This window comes from Topomyia yanbarensis, chromosome 1, assembly GCF_030247195.1.
Source record: "Topomyia yanbarensis strain Yona2022 chromosome 1, ASM3024719v1, whole genome shotgun sequence".
Classification (NCBI taxonomy): Eukaryota; Metazoa; Arthropoda; class Insecta; order Diptera; family Culicidae; genus Topomyia; species Topomyia yanbarensis.
The window spans coordinates 118,534,667-118,560,410 of NC_080670.1; the positions used below are offsets into that span (position 1 = coordinate 118,534,667).

General features: G+C 37.3%; 1 protein-coding gene and 3 long non-coding RNA genes across 4 annotated transcripts in view; 2 read left to right on the forward strand and 2 right to left on the reverse strand.

Annotated features, from left to right (window-relative positions):
• LOC131681307 (structural maintenance of chromosomes protein 3) overlaps positions 1-24,203 on the forward strand; it is a 324,030-nt gene extending 299,827 nt beyond the window's left edge. Inside the window, exon 7 of the mRNA XM_058962271.1 lies at positions 23,974-24,203. Coding sequence (XP_058818254.1) covers positions 23,974-24,021 — 48 coding nt within the window. The 3' untranslated portion in view covers positions 24,022-24,203. The remainder of the gene's footprint in view (positions 1-23,973) is intronic.
• Positions 6,216-7,638, forward strand: LOC131682193 (uncharacterized). Its single transcript, XR_009304045.1, has 4 exons — positions 6,216-6,294; positions 6,744-6,840; positions 7,116-7,338; positions 7,406-7,638. It is a non-coding gene; the product is annotated as an uncharacterized LOC131682193 (long non-coding RNA).
• Positions 10,452-11,246, reverse strand: LOC131682345 (uncharacterized). The gene is made up of 3 exons (XR_009304074.1): positions 11,090-11,246; positions 10,941-11,023; positions 10,452-10,841 (listed from the first exon to the last, which is right to left on the reverse strand). It is a non-coding gene; the product is annotated as an uncharacterized LOC131682345 (long non-coding RNA).
• Positions 24,204-24,944: 741 nt separating the features above from the next.
• On the reverse strand, positions 24,945-25,296 carry LOC131682016 (uncharacterized). The gene is made up of 2 exons (XR_009304013.1): positions 25,159-25,296; positions 24,945-25,096 (listed from the first exon to the last, which is right to left on the reverse strand). It is a non-coding gene; the product is annotated as an uncharacterized LOC131682016 (long non-coding RNA).
• Between the last annotated feature and the right edge of the window lie 448 nt (positions 25,297-25,744).

Below are 25,744 nucleotides of genomic sequence, written 5' to 3' on the forward strand. Positions count from 1 at the left end.
CGAAGGCACCACACTTCTAAATTATCGTTATCTCGAGATATAGAATTTAAAAAATAGTACATGCTCACTAGTTGCACCTGGCGGATCTTTTTCAGTTTAATTTGCCCGTTATCGCGTAGCCGTTGATCTCCCCTAGAACTTTGCCGGAAACACTATCTTTTTATGTTACTAGACTTTCGAGATGTATCATATTCTATAATGTACTTTTAGGTGGTACGCTCACTAGTGCACCATAGTGAGAGTATCCCAAACTAATATATCACCATCTGGTAGTCTTAGATTTCTCGAGCATCTTTACTGAAGATAGTACCCCTCTAAATATTCTCGTTATTGAGACAAAGAATGATTTTGACATTAATTGAACATTAGCATTAGTATTAGCGCCGCCTGGTGGGACAATTCTGATTTAGTATTTCCACTATCCAGAAACTCTTGACTTTCTGGACAAATCTTCATGAGACACCACCTTTCAAAATAATCAGTGTTTCGAAATATTCAATGGTAAACTTATTTAACGTTAGTCACATTCACGACGAGACGTTCGATTTATTTACTCTCTTTTAAAGTAGCCCAGTCGGCACAGTTCTCAACTAATTGGATATCCAGTCACTCTAAATTGTAGGTCTAAATAAGCACAACAACTTTGCCAAAGAAAGTATGGCGCTAAATGTTAACGCAGACGAAATATTCAACCACAGCCCCAATTAGTCAAAATCCCATAAGCTATGTGATTAACATTACGCGGGTACCGCGCGGTAGAAATCCGCGTTGTAGGAGACCCGACTGTAAAACATTTTTTTTCAATTGTGTGAACTTCTCCAGCTACAAGTTTTTTGCTTACGTTCTATCAAGCCACCATTTGCCGAATTTATTACATCCTTAATTTCCTTTTCACATAATACCAATGGACTGTAGGGAAAAAACTGAGAGCCGGCTCCGTATTTTCAGGATCACTGACACATAAAATCTTCCTGCATAATTTCTAATTTGACTTCGAAGGAATTCTCTGACATTTTGTCACTGGAATCTGCTACAAGAAAATTCATGAAGTTCAAGCAGCACAAATTTTTTTTCGCATGGCGATTTGTTTGACGTACATGCCGGTTTGATTACATTTGACAAACAGTGTACTGATCTATCAAACTTTTTTTTATTTTGTTTGTCAAACAATACGAGGCGTAACGTCCGGTAACGCATCAATGCAAATATTTGATGAAAAAAGTTTGTTAAACAGTTGATCTCGTGTACTGGCCTTATCAAATTTGTTTGTCAAACACGTTTATTTGATCAAATTTTGATTCATCAAATATTTTACGTTATGACAAACAGTGTACTGGTAGCTTAACTAATTTGAAAAACCTGTTTTAATCAACCTAGTGGTGCAATCGTTCCTTTCTCATATGATATGATTCCATAACTGGATATGCTCAATAAGTCTGCTACATTCTTATTACGCTTGGTACCTATATGTATTTCGCTTTTGGCATTTGGCATGTAAAATACAAATTCGATTTTTGAAATTTCTGGTATTGTATCCTACATTTGAAACCAAGTTTGTAAAAATCAGTAAGCGTTTGCGGAAAAATATGTGTTACATAAACTTAAAAACTTGGCATCGGTCATTAGTGATCTAGACCCGCAAATACAAAGAATGTTGCACCCATTCTAATAATCATTATAGTACCTATTTATATGGAAATTTACTGTGGGATCGCACTCTTCAACCTGTATCTCCGAAAGCGGAAGTCCGTGCAGTAAAAAAATTAACAGCAGCTTGTGGGAGCGCTATACCGTTCGTTTGAAACAAAGTTTTTCCATATCGGTTCAGCCATGTCTTCCTCCTCATACTCACACAAACACACACAATGTATTAGCGACAGTCCGAAGTTACACGGGTCAAGCAGCGTGTTAGCAAAAGCAACGGATGAGGGGAAATAAGAACGTGCCATCGTTGGACAAATGAGAATTCGGTGTCTTGCTTCTTTGCCAGGAACTATCACGTTGATCGCGACAAAGCAATGAGCTCACTGGCTCTAAGTTTCGGATCGATGTGGAACCTCAATGGCTCAACAAATGCAAGAGCCCGCGGATTAAGAAAAGAGCAGGTACAAGAACACAATCCTTCCCTAAGTAATATCTACAGAAGGTGTAGATTTAGTCAGTTGATGTAATGGGGAAAGAACAGTACCAAGTCGTTTAAAGTTTCCCACTCGAGAGTAAAGCTACCAGTACACTGTTTGTCATAACGTAAAATATTTGATGAAGCAAAATTTGATCAAATAAACATGTTTGACAAACAAATTTGACAAGGCCAGTACACGAGATCAACTCTTTAACAAACTTTTGTCATCAAATATTTGCATTGATGCGTTACCGGACGTTACGCCTAATATTGTTTGACAAACATAATAAAACAAGTTTGATGGATCAGTACACTGTTTGTCAAATATAGTCAAACCGGCGTATAGGACAAACAAATCGCCATGCAAAAAAATTTTGTGCTGTTTGAACTTCATGAAATTTCAAGAGTGCAAACACATGAAATATTTGCATTAGCGCAGGGATGCCAAATGATTTTCAGAAAATTTGTTTTATTTTTTATAAAAAACTCGAATTGTCAAAGCAACTATATCGCTTTCCTTTGTTCGTGATTATGCAGAGCAAGGTGTTTAGAGTTCTATGGTGATTCGTCTTTGGCAGTAACTAGGTGAGAAGCGCGGTAAGCGTGCAACTGGCTGCGAGGGTGAAAAATGACAGCAAACAACTTTGTGTGCAAACTGAAATCCAGGCAATCATATATCGAGACGAATGTTTCATCACTAGTAACTAGTAAACAATGTTGTTAGCTGTCGTTTTTAAAACCAGCATGGCTGATCGGCGCTTTAGATAATCGTATCACCCGAGAATAAAAGCTCATTGATACAGAGTGTAATTTAAAACCTCGGAAATCATTAACGTCATCATCGATTTCTTGTAGCAGATTTCAGTGACAAAATGTCGGAGAATTCGTTCGAAGTCAAATTAGAAATTATGCAGGAAGATTTTATGTGTCAGTGATCCTGAAAATACGGAGCCGGCTCTCAGTTTTTTCCCTACAGTCCATTGGTATTATGTGAAAAGGAAATTAAGGATGTAATAAAATCGGCAAATGGTGGCTTGATAGAACGTAAGCAAAAAACTTGTAGCTGGAGAAGTTCACACAATTGAAAAAAAATGTTTTACAGTCGGGTCTCCTACAACGCGGATTTCTACCGCGCGGTACCCGCATAATGTTAATCACATAGCTTATGGGATTTTGACTAATTGGGGCTGTGGTTGAATATTTCGTCTGCGTTAACATTTAGCGCCATACTTTCTTTGGCAAAGTTGTTGTGCTTATTTAGACCTACAATTTAGAGTGACTGGATATCCAATTAGTTGAGAACTGTGCCGCCTGGGCTACTTTAAAAGAGAGTAAATAAATCGAACGTCTCGTCGTGAATGTGACTAACGTTAAATAAGTTTACCATTGAATATTTCGAAACACTGATTATTTTGAAAGGTGGTGTCTCATGAAGATTTGTCCAGAAAGTCAAGAGTTTCTGGATAGTGGAAATACTAAATCAGAATTGTCCCACCAGGCGGCGCTAATACTAATGCTAATGTTCAATTAATGTCAAAATCATTCTTTGTCTCAATAACGAGAATATTTAGAGGGGTACTATCTTCAGTAAAGATGCTCGAGAAATCTAAGACTACCAGATGGTGATATATTAGTTTGGGATGCTCTCACCACAGAGAACAGACATCCATCTTCAGCATTCAACTTGTGTAAAATCTCTAACGGTTTCGAAGGTAGTTGGGATATCCAAACCAGGTGCGCTACTGTCGTCATGTTTTTTGTGGCTGAGTTCGACTGAATTGACAGCGGTTATTCCTCTACCCAGTCAAACTAGTCCGGAACCGGTTCGGACTTTCAGCATGAATTCCAGCTCAAATGCATCAACCGATAGAGTCGGAATCGGTTGTTTTCTTTGAGCAAGATTCCATACTGAATCCATTCAGGAATTCGAACCGGTTCCGGAATGGATTTGACGGATAGTTGGGATAGGTTAGTGTGGCGGCGCTAGTGTTTATCGTTTATTTATTCAAATGTTTACACACGTTCTTTAAATTTTTTTGTTCGATTATGGATGTCTGTTCTCTGTGCTCTCACAGTGGTGCACTAGTGAGCGTACCACTTAAAACTACATTTTAGAATATGATACATTTCAAAAGTCAAGTAACATAGAAAAATTGTTTTTTCCGGCAAAGTTCTAGGGGAGATCAACGGCTACGCGTTTACCGGCAAATCAAACTGAAATAGATCCACCAGGTGCAGCTAGTGAGCATGTACTATTTTTCAAATTTTATATCTCGAGATCACGATAATTTAGAAGTGTGGTGTCTTCGGCAATATTCATCAGCGGGTCGAGTGCTGTCCGAAGGTGAATAGATAATTTCAGAATTCAGCCACTAGGCGCTAGGGAGAATACAACTTCCAGTGAATGTTAGGTGATGTTTTGTCACGAAAGTTTAATAATTTAGGGAAATGATGTGATGTGAATGATGGGTTTTGATAATCGAAATTTTTCTACAATATGGCAATAAGTTTTATTTTGAAGGGCAATTTCTTGGCAGATGAAAACCAATTGTTTTGGATATTTTTAATGCACAGGGAGTTCCAATGTGTCAAAAAAGAATTTTTTTCAACATTTCATATTGCAAGGCAAGTTGTTGGCAGTTGAAAATCAATAGTTTTGGACATTTTCAATGCACATGGGGGTCCGCCGATGTGCAAAAATGATTTTTTTCAACTTTATGGGAGTGAGTCTAGGGGCAGATCGCTTTAAAAATGTATAACAAATTCGCATCAAATTAGAAAAAATGTATTTGATTTCCATTTTTGCATCAACTTTGCACTCCCTCGCAGAAAAGTTTGTTTAACAAACGTCCTACGCTGATTCACTTTTTCGACGTTTTGTTGAATGTAAGGCTAATTTTTGTAGGGTTTTGACGTCTTACACGCAACGCAAAATACATTGCACTCAATGCAAAATACATTACGAATTTCTATTTTGATGGAAATAAATGCATTTAATTTAGCTGATTTTTAAAAAGTGCATCACAAGTGATCTGCCCCTAGGAGTGAGTGTTATATTGAAAGGCAAGTTTTTGACAGAAGAAAATCAATAATTTTGGACATTCATAATGCACAAGGGGTAGTTAGTTTTATATTGAAAGGCTAGTTGTAGACAGTTGTAAATCAATAGTTTAGGACATTTTCAATACACATGGGGATCCGTCGATGAATCAAAAAGAAATTTTTTCAACTTCATGGGAGTGAGTTTTAATGGTAAGTTGTTGGTACATGATATTCAAAAGTTTTGGGCATTTTCAATGCAAAGGGGGGTCCGCCGAAAAAAATTCAACTTTATGAGAGTGAGTTTTATATTGAACGGCAAGTTGTTGGCAGATCTAAATCAATAGTTTTGGACATTCTCAATGCACATGTGGGTCCGTTGATGAATCAAAATGGAAAATTTTTCAACTTCATGGGTGTTGCTACAGGAACAACACAAACGGCAACACTGCTTGACAAATCGCGTGGACAGTGACCTGTCCTTTGACCTGTCAGACGAAAACGAAATGTTGGCAGAAGATAGAGCAGCGCAGAGTTGCACGAAATCATGACTATCACTTTTTCATCAAAATGTACGTAAAACTTCGGTCACAAATCAAAATGATTGTCTTTTTCAGTTGAGAGAACTTGAGCAACCAAAACTGAGCATAGTGAGTGCCAGCAACAGTGACGAGGGAGAGTGAGAAAAAAAATGACGGCGCACAGCGCAGAGAGAGCAGAGTCAAGTGAGCACACAATTCTCCTCTTTCCGTTTTGTTTACCTCGCGCTGTTTTGTCTACCTCGTAAATTCAACAAGCATATTTTTTATTCATTGAATTATCACCATATGATTCAATCACTAGCCAGTATTTATTGACCCTTCTGCACTTGCCATAAATTCGAACGAAAACAGTAATATACTTGAAAGATACTTATATCAACGACACGACCAGCCACTTCATGTAACACAGCGAAAAAAAAAGTGTTCGAGTTATTTACCGCTAGTTACCAGCACATTGAGTTGCCCCTCGATGCGAACAAAAAATAATTTCTCTAGCAACACTCATTTATTTCATTTTCAGTTGCTGTATAGCAACCATTTTATGTTTACATAAATTTGAATGGGTGAAAACGTGAAAAGTTCTTCGTCCAGGTGATTGTAGTATATTTTAAGTGTATAGTTTTACAAGCGCATAGTATTTGGTATGCGTTAATTTTGGCTACATGTGTTATAATTAAGTTATTGTGATTATAGATATAAGATCTACATTTTCCAGACGAACGGCAGCTTCAGCTAAAGTTGCCGTTCATATATGGCCCCGAAGCAGTCAAAAATCGGACTAGGGCTGCCGGATGGTTGTAGAGTAAGCTGCAACGGTATAGGAATTGACATTCCGGGGAACCGGGGGCTTTCACGTTCCATCATGTTTTTTACCAGACAAAAAATACTTGAGTGATACTTTTGATCCCTCGAAATCGGTGTGAAAGTTAACCTACTGAAGCTGCTTCGTTAGCCCAATAGTTCGCCGCGCCGCATCTAATATAATCTCGACTAGAATATCGTCTGATAGGCAGAAACTCAACCTGATGGCATTTTTGCAGGTGCTGCTGCTTTATTAGTCTCCTCAACATAAAAGTGGCCGATTGTATGCCAGCTTCTGGAAGGAGATCACTGCGACCACGAAACAAACTTGACGAGGTAGGTTCTTCTTCTGCTACTGCTGGACCATAACGGAATAATATTGCTTGTGGCACCAAAAACTGGATTCTAACCGCACTGCGCACTTACCATTCTTCCATTAAATTCTTCTCATAGATCGGTTAGTTCGACTGGTCTGTCTATGAATGTACCATCTCTATCACTTGAAATACATGTTTTTTGACAGCTCGCAGTTTTGATATCACTCGCACTTTAAAAGTGCGGAGTCCAGGTTGGTGGGAAGTGCGCAATATTATGTATCTATTTGTTTTCAGTATGACTGTCAAGGTGCACTATTTGGTAGTGAGCTACTATCACCATTTTGCCAATGGTTTTTTTGTTTCATTCACATGGCAGTTTTGCTGGGAGTTCTTGCTGGTGATTTGTCATGGCGCGTTGGACATGGTTCCTCTGGCACAGCAATATGACATTGTGTGAGGTAACGAAGTGTGGTCGAAACACGTTGTCCTGCTATGATATGTCTTTGACGAACAGCAGGTGAACTGACGTCATTTTTCTAATGTTTAGATAGCTTTCAGTAACGATCTATTTCATCTTCTTTCAGCTTTTTGTGCCAATGTACAAGTCCAAAGAAACTGGAGGAAATGTATGTTACATTGAGTCAAAATCTCCCAAGTGTGCAAACGATTTTTCGTCGGTCCGGCTTTTTCTGTAAAATTTTTATGGGTTGACAACGATAAATAAAAAATACAATTTGGACAGTTTTTCGAAATTTCGAATTGTTATGGGTATTTTGCTTTTTTCAACATGAGTTTGGATTTTATTTAATTTCTCACGATTGGCAGCTGTTATAGATTTCATGAGAAATCATATTTTAAAATAAATATATGAAAACTTACAATAGGACGAAAGTTATTCGCGTTTTTCTATTGACGCGCAACGAGTGCCACGCTACTTACGGCGCACAGAGGAGTAACTAGAACAAACTCTTGGCCAAAAACCAAATATTTTTTTCGATTTTTTTGTTTCGTTATATTTTTTTTACATACCTACGAACCTACTGTATAACGTGGCAAAATTAGGAGTATATCAAAAATTGTTAAAGAATTTTTGCATGTATGCCAAATGGTGATATTTTAAGGGATATTTTAATCGTTTTCGTTATATATTCAGCAAAATCGCTTTCTAGTGATGATGACTGTAATAAATAAGATAATATTATTACAAACGTAGTTCAACACAACCGTTTGTTTAACTTCAGCTTAAAACTAACTAAAAAAGTAAACTTGCTGTGTATTGCACCAACTTAAAAAAATTCCTTGTTTTAACATTTTATTCCAAATTTGAATTATAAAAAAGTTACATTATACGGCTAGATCCGGCAAAGTTGCTGAAGCAGTATTACAATACAAGACTTCAGCTATACAAAAAATATTCGAACGCTTCCGATCTTGTCCGATCCACCAATACCAAGCGATTTGAAAATATTGAAATTTTGATTAATTTGAGGTACACCGAAATGCTGTAGGGCCAAATATTATGTTTGCCAACATGTATCTCTATGAAAATATGCACAGGCGTCCCTTTTCTTCTCCCTTTCCCACTGATCAAATGTTTATGCAACTGGAAAAATAAATGTATTCACAAAGATCACCTAGAAATTACTAGTATTTGAAAGGATATAGAAAATTGACCTCTGCACTGGTAGGTGGGTAGATGCCAAATTGCTCCAAAAACTAGTAATTGTCTATTTTTAGTTCATATTAAGGCATAATAACAACAATTGCAGCAACAAATAATTTTGGCCAGGATTCGACCCCAATTACTCCTCTGTGCGGCGTTCGTACAGGCTGCACGCCTTGCGTGCGTGTTGCAATGTTTTGGTTGGAAGCGATTTTAGCGTGTTTTGTTTTATTTTGTTATTGGCTATATAACACCGGTAATACAGTGTATGTTCATTGCTTAGAATAAAGCAATATTTGTCAGTTCCTGTAAACTACTACATATCGAATGGCAAAATCTGCGAAACATTGAATCTTATTATGATTACATACTTGTATGTAAGCTATACTGCCCATAATCGCAAGTCAGTCCCATGTTCTATGGGATTCCCTATCTACATGGGACTGACTTGTGATTATAGGCAGTATACACTGCATCAGAAAAACGGAAGTAAAAATAATGTATTTATTCGAATAAGTTCTGGCTTAAATCTTGCCACACCACCCACAAATACTGACAGTACTGCTGAAATTACATGAACCGACAGGTGTTTCGCTTCGTTGTTCGGATCTTCGTAGGTCCAATTCGATTCATTAACAAATCAGGTCCACTACCGGCAAGTAGGCGTTATCGATTCAACCATTCCAGGAAAAGTCACCGAGTGGGATAATCGATCAGTGAAGAGCGGTAGAATTTCAATACGCAAAAAAGGATTTATTGAATTTTGTTAACATTATTATGGACTACGAATACAGATTGGCATTCTCTTTAACGAAAAATTACTCACTTGGAATTAAAATTGAAGGAAATAGATTCTAATTTGTTTATTGTAAGAGCGCCCTATTATGCATGGTCAATAAATTTACGGGGTGGGAGGGTTTGGTTTAGGGAGTAACAACAATATCAAGCACAGTGCACAGAGGAGTAATTGGGGTCGAATCCTGGCCAAAATTATTTGTTGCTGCAATTGTTGTTATTATGCCTTAATATGAACTAAAAATAGACAATTACTAGTTTTTGGAGCAATTTGGCATCTACCCACCTACCAGTGCAGAGGTCAATTTTCTATATCCTTTCAAATACTAGTAATTTCTAGGTGATCTTTGTGAATACATTTATTTTTCCAGTTGCATAAACATTTGATCAGTGGGAAAGGGAGAAGAAAAGGGACGCCTGTGCATATTTTCATAGAGATACATGTTGGCAAACATAATATTCGGCCCTACAGCATTTCGGTGTACCTCAAATTAGTCAAAATTTCAATATTTTCAAATCGCTTGGTATTGGTGGATCGGACAAGATCGGAAGAGTTCGAATATTTTTTGTATAGCTGAAGTTTTGTATTGTTATACTGCTTCAGCAACTTTGCCGGATCTAGCCGTATAATGTAACTTTTTTATAATTCAAATTTGGAATAAAATGTTAAAACAAGGAATTTTTTTAAGTTGGTGCAATACACAGCAAGTTTACTTTTTTAGTTAGTTTTAAGCTGAAGTTAAACAAACGGTTGTGTTGAACTACGTTTGTAATAATATTATCTTATTTAATACAGTCATTATCACTAGAAAGCGATTTTGCTGAATATATAACGAAAACGATTAAAATATCCCTTAAAATATCACCATTTGGCATACATGCAAAAATTCTTTAACAATTTTTGATATACTCCTAATTTTGCCACGTTATACAGTAGGTTCGTAGGTATGTAAAAAAAATATAACGAAACAAAAAAATCGAAAAAAAATATTTTGGTTTTTGGCCAAGAGTTTGTTCTAGTTACTCCTCTGTGCAGTGGTGAGAGGGCGGGCAACGATGACCAGGGAGTAGAACATAAAACTTGCAGCTTTATGGCATCTAGAAGATAAACATCAATTGAATTCTCGGCCTGTCTGATATCAACGCAAGGTTACTTTTATCAATCTCGCAGGTAAACGTTTAAAAATTGACTTGACCTCCAGGAAGCTGCTTTAAATTTCCAACACTACAGCTTCGGATACACACTGTCCGTTAATGCAGGGTAAGGTGAGGGTACTACGATCATCAGTTGGACACTGGTGCGTGTTAGCAGGAATTTTGGAAGCTGTGAATATCCAATCCAACCCGGTCAAACCGTTCGGAATTTGATTCGGACTCCTGAACAGTCAGTATGGATTCAGTTGTTGCATTTGAGTAGGAATCCATACTGACCAGATGCAGAATTCCGAACCTGTTCGGAATGGGTTTAACTGGGAAAATGAAGGAAAAATTCATCAGCCCTACACCAACTTGAATCTCTGGTTGAAACATGGGAACACTTGAGGATTTCCATGTCCCGGGATCTGTGCAAGAAAATGTAGCAATTAATTGAGATTAGTGGCGCAACTCTTTTTAGCATTTCTTTCAAAAGAAGCTTGGAGCGCTACTGGAGGGAGACGAACTTTGTCAAAGGGAACGTTGTTCAGCAAAGTGATCCCGATTTGGCCCAATCATCTGGAATTATCCATAAGTCCTATCTTGATGGCTGGAAATAGTAGTAACATTAACGCAATAATAGTAGTAACATTAACGCAATGTATCAGACATTTACATATTTGAATGTTCAAGATTTGTATTGTTGTCGTGTATTTGCGTAACCAAGGAATGCAAGAGTTTATTTAGAAAAAATAACAGACTTTTCAGTGTTGCTTGTTTCATGCATTTTCTAACCAAAAGTCATATTTGATATTACCAGTTACCTGAGTCACTGAGGGGTAGTCAGATTTGCGATACAGTTCCAGTGTCTAGTCGTGTCGTTGCTTCTATGCTTTTTGACCTGGTTTACTGTAAACATAGGGTGATGAGCCTATTTTGGCACCATTAGGGAGAGGGTCGCACTATTTTTTGAACAACTTTAAAAGAAGCCATATTATCTATAACCTTTCTCAGAATAAAGTATCAGTGTACTGTTACTTAAACATCTTTATAATGCTTACTTAGCAGAATTGCCTCAATTTTCAGCATAAATGCAAATAAATGTTCCATTCTGAGCATCTATTCCCACCTCAACGATCCAATTATCGCCTCATGGGTGTGCCAATTTCCACCTCATCGAAAAACAATCTAGTTGAAACGCAATGCCTCATATTCCATTTGCGTCGATTCTAACTAGGTATCCAGATCATGGACGCCAACATGTGATTTGTAAAACGAATCATTCTGCTTTTTTCAGCCGATCAAAACAAACGTAAACATCACGCACATCAATGAAACTCATCAGCTGTTAGTAGAAGAGCGCCCAGAATTGCACACGCAGAAAAAAAACCATTCGAAGGTTAGCAGCTGGAATGACAAGTTTCACATCACACATTGCTTTCTCGCAATCCGAATTGTATGTGCAGATGAAAATAAAATATCTGCAATCAACAATTAGTTGAATAACTTGAAATAATTGATAACTTATACCTGAAATTGCATTACATTATATTTACAAGTTCATGTTTTGGTTTGGCCGCACTGATAATTCTTTTCTGCATGATGGATACAAAAAGTTAGTTTTGATTGTGGTAGTGTATCAGCAAAACATGCCAATAATAGGAACCCCCGTATTTAGTTTTATCCTATTATAACACTAGGCCTATTCTAGTGTTTGACGAGTGATTTTAAAGTGAAATTATCATAAAAAGGTTCTTCAACTAAAATAAAGGTATGTATCAGTGCAATGTTTAATATATTTGTGCTGGAATAACGAGATATGAGGCGGTAAATGCTGGCTCATAAGTGTTTATTTTGCTAAGCGCCGTTGCATCCAGTTTCGGTTCACTACGTGAGTGAGGCGGATTAGTAGATATTTCAATAAGGTGATTTTGTTTTAATTAAAAGTTGGATTTAGAGGATAGTTCTAAATACATATGTGCACAACAAATAAAGAATATAACTTGAGCTTATTTTTTCTCACCTGTTTTAGCCAAATCGATAGTGTCATTATCTCATATGCTTGGTTCGAAACCAAGGGGTACGAAATACGGTCACAATAGGCTCTACTGCCATAATAGGCACATCACCCTATTTATCAAGAGATAGAACACATTTTTACTAACCAAACATATCAACATGACGAAAAAACTGAAATCTATTTGTTTTGATTTCCTTGCATAACTCTGCCTACTGCGATTGCGAATAAACAAAAGTCAGTTTCATATTATTAGGGAAGCGAATAGAATACAACACGAATATTATATTATTAAATATTACATTGCTTGAGCATGTTCCATAGTCATACATCGAATGAATTTATGAATGCGCGTAATTCTATTACTGCTCTTATCCAAACGGCGAAGGAATTTGAAATACAATTTTTCTCGAACAATCTTCGGTTAGCAACCAAACCAATTTTAAATAGGTAATGTATTTGAACTGTAATATTGAATTCAAGGCTTGTATCGTGCAGAATTCAAAACTTTCCTTGTCAGACTTAATGACAATAATTTTCGAAACTGACTGTCGTCGAGAGGTTTCAGTCAAGCTGAAACGAAACGAAGTGAGCAAAAGAGCAAAAAGACAGAACATTTTTCCGCAAAGGCACTCACGTAGTATGACTGACAGTATATGTTGCTAACTCAGTGTGAGAACTTACTCGGAATGAGAGTCGAATATGAGTGCTTGCGACCGTATAGGAAGGTTTTCTGTTTACGGTTACCGAATGCAGCACAGACCTACTGCATAGGCAACTGTATCGAAAAATCATATTTATAAATTACAGTGCATTTAAAACTAATTCCTAGCTTTGTTTAGCTCTCCAACGGTAGGTTTAATTTATAAGAATACTATTGAATTATAATTTAATAATCATTCTAACAGAAGAAAAAGAAATAATAGGCTACTGAAGACCAATGAAACCACATGGTTTATTGAAATTGTATACTACTTTGTAAGTTAACCTATATACTTTATTTTCTTCAATTTTCCTAATCAAACCTGTATTTACAGTTTGAAGCTTTTTGATTAATTGCTCTCAAAATAGTGTCCTTTGTTCTACCCGAACAATGGGAGTGAGTTTTATATTGAAGGGTAAGTTGTTGGCAGATAAAAATTAATTGGTTTAGTGCCGCATAGTGAGAGTATCTTAAACTAATCTGTCACCATCGGGCAGTCCTTGAGAGCTCGAGCAACTTTGCTGAAGACAACACCCTTCTAAATTACCGTCTTTAGAAGATATTGAAATTAAAAGATGTTTGCTGACTAGCTCCGCCTAGTGGGTGATATCTAATTTTATTATTACATTATCAAACAGCCCTTGTTGTCCTCAGAAACTTTACAGAAAACATCATTTTCCTAAATTATTAAACTTTCGTGACAAAACATCACCTAACATGTACTGAAAGTAGTATTCTCCTTAGCGCCGCCTAGTGGCTGAATTTTGAAATTATCTATTCGCCTTCGGGCAACACTCAACCCGCTGATGAATATTGCCGAAGACACCTCACGTTTGACTTATCATGATCTCGAGATATAAAATTTGAAAAATAGTACATGCTCACTTAAATTTGATTTGCCAATAATTACGTCGCCGTTGACCTCCTCTAGAGCATTGCCGAAAACACCATCTTTCTAAGTTTTAGACTTTTGAGATGTATCATATTCTATAATGTACTTTTAGGTGGTATGCTCTTTGGAGCCTCATAGTGAGAGTATCCCAAACTAATCTATAACCATCTGGTAATCTTTGATTTCTCAAGCAGCTTCACTGAAGACAGTACCCCTCTAAGAGACCATCCATCCAATGACTTAGTATTTTTTGAGTGATTTTTAACACCCCCCTTCCCCGTCGTAGCATTTCGCCACACACCTCTAAATACTCCCCTGGTAATTTCGTAGCTTGTCGGTAACCCTTCCCCCCCCCCCTTGACTACGCAAAAATAAAAAAAAAACGATGTTAGTTAGATGAAACGGGTAAGATTGTCGTGACATCAGGTCAACCCCAAAGGCTTTAGTACAAATATTGTGCAGAGTTTGAAGCCAGAAGAAGTCTACCTATCGAGCAAAATTAGAATCCAGCTTTGCTACACAGGAATCAGAGACGGATTCCAATTGTGCTCGATAGGTAGATTTTTTTTGACTTCACTCTTTGCGCAACTATTCTCTATCAACTGTGGTCAACCCCTATTCCCCTTTAAAGAAGCTACGTAGCCTCTTACCCCCCTGCCGTCACACATCATCACAAAATACAAAACTCCCCCTCCTCCATATAATGCTACGTCATTTATGAATGGTCCCTAAACATTATCGTTATTGAAGCACAATATGCAGATTGTAATTAAATCCAACACCAATCAATATTCTCTATTACACCAAGTTTAAAGTTTAGGAAACGGGTCACGGGATTTCGCACGGAATTTGGCCTGGGGAAAACCTAAAGCTCTGCCACTCTAAAAAAATATTGCTTGTGGCACTAAAAACTGGATTCTAACCGCACTGCGCACTTACCATTCTTCCATTAAATTTTTTCTCATAGATCGGTTAGTTCGACTGGTCTGTCTATGAAAGTACCATCTCTATCACTTGAAATACATGTTTTTTGACAGCTCGCAGTTTTGATATCACTCGCACTTTAAAAGTGCGGAGTCCAGGTTGGTGGGAAGTGCGCAATATCAACAATATCAAAATAGCGCCGAATTTTAAACCTTAACGTTTTGACAACAAATTCTGAATCAGTTTCGCGTACTATCTATCCTGAATGAGCAAAGCATGTTTGTCAAACTTCTCCATCAACGAGTTTGACAAACTTCTCCATCAACAAGTTTGACAAACTTCTCCTTCAACAAGTTTGACAAACTGCAGCGTTACGCTGTTTGAAGTTTTGACAAACTGGTCAGTACACTGTTTGACAAATAGACAAATAATCGGTTTGACAAACACGAGTAAAAAGTTTGGCAAACTGTGTTTGATCAAATATTTGAAGAGCCAGTACACAGCTGTTCAAATTTATTTCACGAAAGATATCAAATATTTGACGTTATGACAAACAGTGTACTGGTAGCTTAACTCTAGTCATCCCTATTACTACCGACCAGTGATGCCAGATTTTCAGACATGTCTGTATTTTACAGACTTTTGATAGTCTCCTACAGACGTAACCAGACATCTACAGACTTTTAAAATAGTAATAGTGTTTAGCAAAATTGCACTAGAATAACTGTATTCGAATACGAGTGATTCCTTCACAATAGTATTCTATTACCAATCTACTTGTAAAGTAATATTCTAGTGTAACTAGGATTTACAAAACCATCTACAGACTTTCACAGACATTTTAATTATTCTACAGACATTTCACAAAAACATGTGGCATCCCTGCTACCGACAGCGTTTGACAATAGAGTTCTATGCAATTGATTTCACTCACACTACTTGGGGGTTTGTTTTCCTCCAGCTGTCATATGTAAAACTGTCAGTCAATTTAAATGTTTGAAATAGCTTTCCTAAAGTATTTGCGATAGTATTTAAATGCTCTGTGTCACTGTGAAACATTCCGGAGAAGTACAATACCGGTTTGTCGGGATTTATCATGCAAATAATCCGACCGAAAAACTATGTTCGATTTGTTTTCCTCCAGCTATCAGAACATTATGACAGGTGGAGGAAAACAAATCGTTGAGCACGTTGAACATACTAGTACATTTACAGATTGTCAAGTACTCTATAGGCACCATCATTTTTTCCACCGATTGATGGGGGTCAGTTTGACCTCAAAATCCCTTTAAATAGGGTTACCAAATTAACTGAGTGAAAATTAAGGACATCACTTCCAAATCTATTCGGAATTGGAGCCTAAATCAGTTGTCACTTGAGCCAGAATTCTGAAAAAGTCGGGATTCTGGTTGATTTTCCAGCAGTTGAACTGTGACGTTGAATTTTGATCGAGACAAATTGGAATGGTGTAGTGCCAATACGAAGATAACCACTTTGGCCAAACCTTATATCGAGTTATCCAACAAATTTTGGTTACTTCTGAGTAAAAGAACTTTGGTTGGAATGAGTCGCTGAGAGTATGCATTAACAAAAATAATCGCTGGAAGTATTTGAAATTGACAATTGAAATTGATTCTCTTGGAATAAAGTTGATCTGAATAATTTAATACTGGGTTACTTTTACATCATGACGTTTTTGTGATCTCGCAAAAATTTTAAAAATGGAGTAAATCGCGAAATGTTTGTCAAATCGAAAGAACATTTGCCATTTATTGTTTGAAAACAATTTCTTTTAAATGTTGACCATGTTGGCGCTTGAGGTAATTTATTCGACTGGTCCAATTTTTGATGACGGATTCGAGTTTTTCAAGTAGTATCTGGCAAATTAGTCGAGTAATGTTGGTTTCCAATGGGAATGTTACCGCCGCTATGTTTTCTTCAATGCATGCTGGCTGTGGTCGATTTGTTCGCTAATCATCCAATAACGAGAACTGCAACTTTTACTCTTTGATTGTATGGCGAATAGTGGAGTCAGTTGGCCAATTATGTCGACCATATTATGATCGGAGTGCACGAAACACATTTCTCTCAAGATCGCTGATTTTCGAAATATAGTTGAATAATTTGATAATGGAGAGCATACTGTGGTAGCAAACAATACTAAACTACAATAATATGACATGCCCTGTTAAAAACCATCATGTTGAACCACCCCATATATGCCAAGGTTTGAGACTAAAATAAGGACATTTGAAGTAAAATAAGTACGCTTTCCAAAAACCTCGAAAATAAGGACATGTCCTTTAAAATAAGGACGGTTGGTAACCCTACTTTAAATGTCATCAACAAACGACAGTAGCAGCAAATAAAAGAAAAAAGTGCCCTTTCTCTGATGTGATGCAAATTAAAGTGCTCCTCATTTGAATGAGGAACGTATTTTTGTTCCTTACAAACAATGTCCTTATGTTGAATACGATAATGTGACGTCATGTCACATCTTGGAAAATTACGAATGTATCCACCTATAGGTCCTACATCGCAAGCAGGGATGCCAGATTTACAGACATATCTGTATTTTACAGACTTTTGATGGTCTCCTACAGACGTAATCAGACATCTACAGACTTTTAAAATAGTAATAGTGCTTAGCAAAATTGCACTAGAATAACTGTATTCGAATACGAGTGATTCCTTCACAATAGTATTCTATTACCAATCTACTTTTAAAGTAATATTCTAGTGTAACTAGGATTTACACAATCATCTACAGACTTTCACAGACATTTTAATTATTCTACAGACATTTCGCAAAAACATGTGGCATCCCTGCTACCGACAGCGTTTGACAATAGAGTTCTATGCAATTGATTTCACTCACTACTTGGGTGTTTGTTTTCCTCCAGCTGTCATATGTAAAACTGTCAGTCAATTTAAATGTTTGAAATAGCTTTCCTAAAGTATTTGCGATAGTATTTAAATGCTCTGTGACACTGTGAAACTTATTCCGGAGAAGTACAATACCGGTTTGTCGGGATTTATCATGCAAATAATCCGACCGAAAAACTATGTTCGATTTGTTTTCCTCCAGCTATCAGAACATTATGACAGGTGGAGGAAAACAAATCGTTGAGCACGTTGAACATACTAGTACATTTACAGATTGTCAAGTACTCTATAGGCACCATCATTTTTTCCACCGATTGATGGGGGTCAGTTTGACCTCAACATCCCTTTAAATGTCATCGACAAACGACAGTAGCAGCAAATAAAAGAAAAAAGTGCTCTTTCTCTGATGTGATGCAAATTAAAGTGCTCCTCATTTGAATGAGGAACGTATTTTTGTTCCTTTGCTTACAAACAATGTCCTTATGTTGAATACGATAATGTGACGTCATGTCACATCTTGGAAAATTACGAATGTATCCACCTATAGGTCCTACATCGCAAGCAGGGATGCCAGATTTACAGACATATCTGTATTTTACAGACTTTTGATGGTCTCCTACAGACGTAATCAGACATCTACAGACTTTTAAAAAAGTAACAGTGTTTAACAAAATTATACTAGAATAATTTGATTCGAATACGAGTGATTCCTTCACAATAGTTTACTAATTTCAAGACACTTTTTAAGTAATAACCTAGTGTGAATAGGATTTACACAACCCTCTACAGACTTTTACAGACATTTTAATTATTCTTCTACATTTCACAAAAACATGTAGCATCGCTGATCGCAAGCACGAATGAGTTTCAACCAGCCCCGTGAAAACTGTTTGTTGCCTGAAGCTGCCACCAAGTGCCAGTAGCGCTAGCTACGCTTCAAATGTCCAAGGTCTGTTCACATGAACTGTACGACACTGTTTAAAAGTTGGATTCAAAACAAGTAATTAATAACAATATATGAGAAATCACGCTTTCTCTTTCATCGTTGTTCCTCCACAAAATCCGAATGCTTTTATCACCTCAATACCAGTTAAGCACATCAAAATGAAGTTTGTATTCGATAAGCTTCATTTCGAGTTAACAACATTGGCTCCTAGTGATGTGAACGTTGCTTAAAGCGCGTTCGCTGTCATTTTTGGCAACTATCCGAGCCAGGAAGCCAGCTTATGTTGGCTTCACTCATTTTTCAAAGAAACGTCAAAACATTCACCCTCTTGGTTTCAACATGTCACAACCAGTGGCGCTGCCAACTGTTGAATGACAGCTTGACCGTGGGTATTTTTCGCGCCTTTTTTAAGGGATCCTAGTATCCCGAATGTGAAGTTGTTTTTTATTGATCTCCTTCAATCATTCAAAAATCTAGTGATTTCAGACTGGAATCAACACAGCGGGGAAAAAGGCCAGCAGGAAAAACGATCGCTGCGCCACCTACATGTCAAAAATTAAACTACAAAGCCACGCCTTTTCCCGCTAACTTCACACACTCTGGCAGGAAAAACTAATGTATGATCCGCCTTTTCCCGCTAACTTCACACATTCTAGCAGGAAAAAGTAATATATGCCCCGCCTTTTCCTGCTAACTTCAGACAATCTAGCAAGGAAAACAACAGTATGGCCCACCTTTACCTGCTAACTTCACACAATCTAGCAAGGTAAACAAAAATAAGGGCCCGCCTTTTCCTGCTAAGTTTACAGAATCTAACCAGAAAAATAAAAAATTAAGCAGCCTATTCCTGCTATCTTCCACAACTTGGTAGAAAAAAATGAAAAAAAAAATATCGCGAATTTTCCTAATTTTGTATTTTCAAGAGTACCTAAATGTATACCGCTGGTTACATACTTTCATTTTTCTCGCAGATGAACGGCTAATGCAATCCATCAAATTTGCGGCAGAGAAAATTTAATTTAGTTGTTAGGGGGCAAGCAAAAACAATAAATTGGAGACATTTAACAATACGACGGATTGATTTTTGGAATAAACGTAGTTCAAGATAATCAAACTGGTGTTAAAGAAAATGAAAGAGTCGAACACAACCTGATCAAATGGGTCGTTATACCAAAAGGCATCGATTGAATTGAAAAATATATGCATTATATAGTATTTTGGCGTTTTATTTTTGCAAATATACTGGGACCATATGAAAGAGTTAATCAACGATTTTTATTATAACTAGTTTCTTTTTCCCTCTCGTGAGGCTTTTTCCTACAGCCCATTTGGGTACATGTTCAAGGTGGTAAAATCATGAAGCACTTCAGCACCAATGTCTTCCTCATTGGAGTCCAACCTATCACTGACATTCACATTCAAACTTGATTGATTCATAATACTTCTTTAGCAGCTTGCTAGTTCCCTCTTGAGCGTTCCCCGGATCATAGAGTTCCGTAATTCGGATTGCTAGACGGAAACTTGTATTTTCATAAACCTCATTAGGGGCCCTTACACGCGCAATAAAAGTGTCATTACTAAGTAGTGTCATTACTAGAATTGTATGGGAATTCCGTCATTACTCACCTTACACGATCATTAAAAGTGACATTACTGCTATTAGAGCTTATTATTGCCCTATTAGAGTACAGTTCGAACGCAGACCCTATCATCCAATGCATCGACAAATACAGGCGTCGACTTTCCACGGACAGTCTGGCTTACTCTCAGCAATCATTGCATTACGGCACACAGTGGGACGGAATAAAAAAAAGCCGGACATTCATATTTGGGACGAAACTATTGGTTAAGGCACTTTGATGCCTTCGGAAAGATTTCTTTATTTTTTAAGTAGTTTAAAATAATGTTGGGAAATTTGATTTAAAGGGGTATATACGCAGTTTAATATAACATTATATTCAACGACTCCAGAAGGATTCGAAGCGATTTTCTTTGCAATGAGGGCTTTTGACAGGTCTCGTGCTCGATTGGAATGACACTTACTGATAAATAATAAGAATAAGATAGAGATGGCGAGTCTTTATCCAGAGGGATTCAGCGTCTTTAATGACCATATAATCACAATACCTTTCCCATATTGTCGCGCTTATAATAAAATCTCACATTGCGGGCGTCTGAAAGGCGCATCAAATATAGCCGCAGTTGCTCCGCAAGCAGATTACAGTTGAGCTTTATTTTTCTACCAGCTGTGTGCTTTTCGAAAGCTTCAAGGAAAAAGCTGCCTATAAATTTATATAGGCGGCTGTCACGCGCCTATCTCAATTGAGCTTTCATATAATCGCATATCGAGCGATTATCCTGCAAGGCACAATATACATCCAAAGAGAACATGTTATGTGACGTCATGCTCGATTGGCTCCGGTATTTGACATGTTCAATGGGCTCCGCTCAGTGTCTCCGCCTAACTATGAATATAGTAACTATAGTGAGGCGGACCTTTCACTGTTTTCACTCAAGACGGGTTCTTTCTCTTCATCTTAGTTTTCACTCACTTTCAACAAAATAAGTATTTCCTCGTCAATGTTTGATTCTCAAAGTCTGCTGGATTATTTTGGATACCGATTCACCAAGTATTAACTTACCAGTGAGTATTGAATTTTTTTTATTATCAGCTTGCACACTGATGATAATTTCTTGCAGCTCAAACGAAGCAGGAATGTATGGCTTCGTCTAGCTTATTCGGTGATATGATGTCGCTGGCTGGTTCGTAACAGGCAATGTAGACTGGTTTCAAGTATAATCCGAATAATTATGATCTGAAGACCCTTCCGATATTGTCTTTTCTTGGAGGCGGGTACAAGAGTGGCTGGATGGGCGCCATAGAAAAATAATAAGGATGACATGTACTTTTCCCTCTGTAAGTGATTTTGCTATTTAAATATTGTAAATTTATCAAATAACCTTACTAATAGTGATATTGCGCTCCAGAAATTAATGTTGCAAAGCTAGTGTTATGCGACTTATTGCGCACTTCCCACTAACCTGGACTCCGCACTTTCAAAGTGCGAGTGATCAAACTGCTACTGAAAACTGCGAGCTGTCAAAACACATGTATTTCAAGTGATAGATATGGTCCTTTCATAGACAGACCAGTCGAACTAACCAGTCCATGAGAAGAATTTAATAGAAAAACAGTAAGTGCGCAGTGCGATTAGAATCCAGTTTTTAGTGCTACAAGCAATATCTTGCCTTCGCTTGAATTGAAATCTTGAGCGTTTTTTCAAAACGTCATATCTGCAATGAGTTACTCTCTTTGTTTACTTTCTCTTTCGATTTTTATGGCGTCACTATAACACTTTTCACTTATTTTACAGTACAGATCGAAAGACGGTGGTTTTAACTAGCATATTATGCAAAGAGCTGAGGGATAAATGATAAAGTGGCCGAATTATTAACAGAAGAGAAAGTAAACAAATAGAGTAACTCATTGCAGATATGACGTTTTGAAAAAACGCTCAAGAAATAATCTTATGCCGGGGCCATGTGTAAGAGGCATTAGCACAACCACCTAAGCAGTCTAATGTCGTTTTTCATTGAAAAACACCGGGGCACTGTACTGCACTGGTTTTGCACATTCTAGCAGAAGTGGGAACACGTCTAGTGGCCTGCTCTTCTGCTTGAAAATGCAACACCAGTGCAATCCACCGCCCCGGGGTTTTTCAATCAAAAACCCCATAAGGATCTCCCGCACGAGATAGTCGTAAAACAGAAATGCGTATCTCGGACTAGGAGCCACGTTAGCTTAACTATTTAGAGTAAAATTAGTAAGTTTTCAAAGATCCAAGGCAATTTTAACTTTTTGTCTCGTACAAATCTTAACACTAAAATAGCAAAATTTAAGGGCACGTTATCATATTATAAAACTTGGCAGTTTGATAATATGATAACGGTTCTCATATTGTCAGCTTGTGAAAAATAGGGTAGACAAGCCCTTATTCATCTCATTAGTCATGATGTCACACTATTTCGTTGATATCTCGACTTAGAGCGAAAGGATTGCGCTCAAATAGGTATCATCGTCTTTGCTTCGTTTCTAAGAAGCAGTACAGCAGTGCCTGGAAAATGTAAAATGCTCACGCTTGAGCGAAGCGAAAAGTTGACTACAACGTACCCTTATTCATTTCACCATTTGAGCTAATGCGTTGAATAGAGATAGCAGATACTGCTCTAACTAATGTGTTCAAATGGGTGGGATGAATAGAGGTGCTAAGATGAATTAGGGAGCAGTAACCCTAGTCAGGGCCCAGATAAGCTGAAATTCCGTTCCGATTCCGTTCCGTTTTGACGTTGTGGATCGCAGTGGAACTTATGTTCAACCCTGTGCATATGTCTAAACCAGAGCAAAACAAATCGATCATCTCTTTTTCTCCTATCAATTTTTCTTTCGTGTGTCATCATACGTTGCGTTACCAGTCAGAAAGAGATAAAAAACTTTGTTTACATATAGTATTAAAAGCAGCAAACGAAAATTTCAATCACATTTTAAATCTTTCTGCAATTAAAAATATACCTATATTAGCAAAAGTTTTTCACTACAATCGGAGCATAAAAAAGTTCCGGAAGTGCTTGTGGAGTTTTGTTGTTGTTTTTCCGAATAGTAAGCTAGCGAGAGTGGATATTTTTTAACACCATGTCAACAAAAACGACAAATTGTTGATGAGCGATGTACGGTTGAAATAATGCCTGATGATAAATTCTATTCTATTGCGAACAATAAATCACCTTTGTGTATTGGTATTATGATGTGTAATTATGATGTGTAATTCGATTAATCCAAATCAGATTAGAAACTAGTGTAGGAAGATCTTGTGTAGTGTTTTAAGGAGCCAATAAGAAGATCATGTAGTGAGAAGACTTCACCCCGGAAGCTTAAACAAGGTTCCCACTGATAGTGATTCCATTGTACTGAAGATATGATACTTTTTCATTTGTAAACTCATTCATGTCGTTTTTCATTGAAAAACACCGAGGCGGTGGATTGCCTTGGTGTTTCACTTTCTAGCAGAAGTGGGAATGAAACACGTCCAGTGGCCTGCTCTTCTGCTAGAAAGTGCAACTCGAGAGCAATCCACCGCCCCGGAGTTTTTCAATAAATTCAGTTTGATATTTGTTTCTTTTCTGTACTCTTTCAGTTGAAGGCTCTTGTATGGCAATACAAATTACGAAATTACAACGAGTGAAACGTGTTAGCATCTTTGATACACAGCTGCTATTTGGACCAGCGATCATGCAGTTTTGAAGGCTACACGTGGAAATGGATACCCTCGATACGAGATTTCAACGTGCCATAATGCGATTTGGAGCTGGCTGATAACTATTCGACTAAAACTATATAAGGAATAGACAAACGAATGAAATATCACCACACGCTGTTTTTACTAAAGATTATGAATGAAAGAAAGCCAAATTCCTTTCTTTTCTCTATAGAATGTCATTACGATTCAGTTTATTCTTCGTATATCGCTTTTGGCTCCCAGCACGTCTAATTTTAAGAGAGTTTTAAACTGCTGAATTGTTCCAAAGCAAGAGGGCAAACTTTTATAACTTAACTGGATATTTTCTTTCGATACATAAAGCAATTTACTTTAGAAACATAATTTATTCATTCGTAATATATTTGTCCATGTTTCTGTAAGAGTTATAATTCACTTCGATCGGGTGAAATTGCATAAATATTCTATCTTAGACTCTCGAGAATCGTGCCTCCCACTGAGAGGGTTACATCTCTTTATATCATCGTAGCCTATCTATTTATTGTACCTAACCGAACACATCGTCTGCTGTTCAAATTATGGGATAAAAAATTGGTATCCCTACTTCGCACAAAATCTCTACCTCTTCCAGTATATTCATCGGAACATAGTGTAGCACCCTAATAGTTTGAGAAAAATTAAATCATCTACCCTATATGTTTAACTGTTTCAATCTGGAGCCCTTTTATTCGGTTTGCCTTCGAGTCACCAACATCGGCAGGAAGCACCACATTTCCACCAAGAATCCACTAAATAATGTTACGACGTTGCACCGATTATTTAAAGCGGCTGTCTGCCAATAGAAGATTGGGAACATGAGAAAAACTATACGCAGTGAATCATTCGATTAGTTATTTTGTCTCATTGACTATATTATTCTACATCGCATGGTGCAAACCCCAACGATTCATAGAACGGTGGTGTGTTGCTCTAAATCATAATGTCCCGCTGTTCTGTTTAGTCACCCAGTTGTTATGGTTGTCCTCAAGGCTCCTAATGGCACCTGTTAAATATCAAAGAAAATAATTATTGAAAGCTATTCAAATTGACTTGATATAATCGTACATTGTACTCCCATCGCGTGGCGACACATACTTTTTCACGAAAATTCAGCCAACGGTTATAAAAAAACATCCAAAATCACTCTAAACGTTGGACTAAAATAAATTAGTGAACTTTTTTATTCCCAAAATAATCTCGACTAGTTTTAGCTAATCTTGAATAATCCTACCTATAGTTTTCAATAGTCTTGGTTTAGATAGCAGCTGTCACTTCGACCCATTACGCACTGCTGTTGTAAGGAATTCTCTTTCCGGAAGCAGCTGGGGTTAATATTTTCTTCGGACCGAAGCAACATTGCTAACATCAATCTGATCAGTCTAATTCAAAATTGGAATCGATTTATCCTACACCAGATGCACTAAGAACTGTTGGAGGCTATGAAGAAGGAATGTTTTATCCCCCACGATACGGTTAGTGGTATACGAAGAATCTACTATCCGTTTCACCCCGACCGTTCGTTCCGGGGGGCGTAGATGCACATGCAACACCCGGAAGAATGTCAGGAATGCTTGGACAGCGAAGTTCAACAGTATGACGCTAACTATGAAAAGTTTTAATTCTTAGTGGTAAGTTGGGTGGTTTCTTTCTT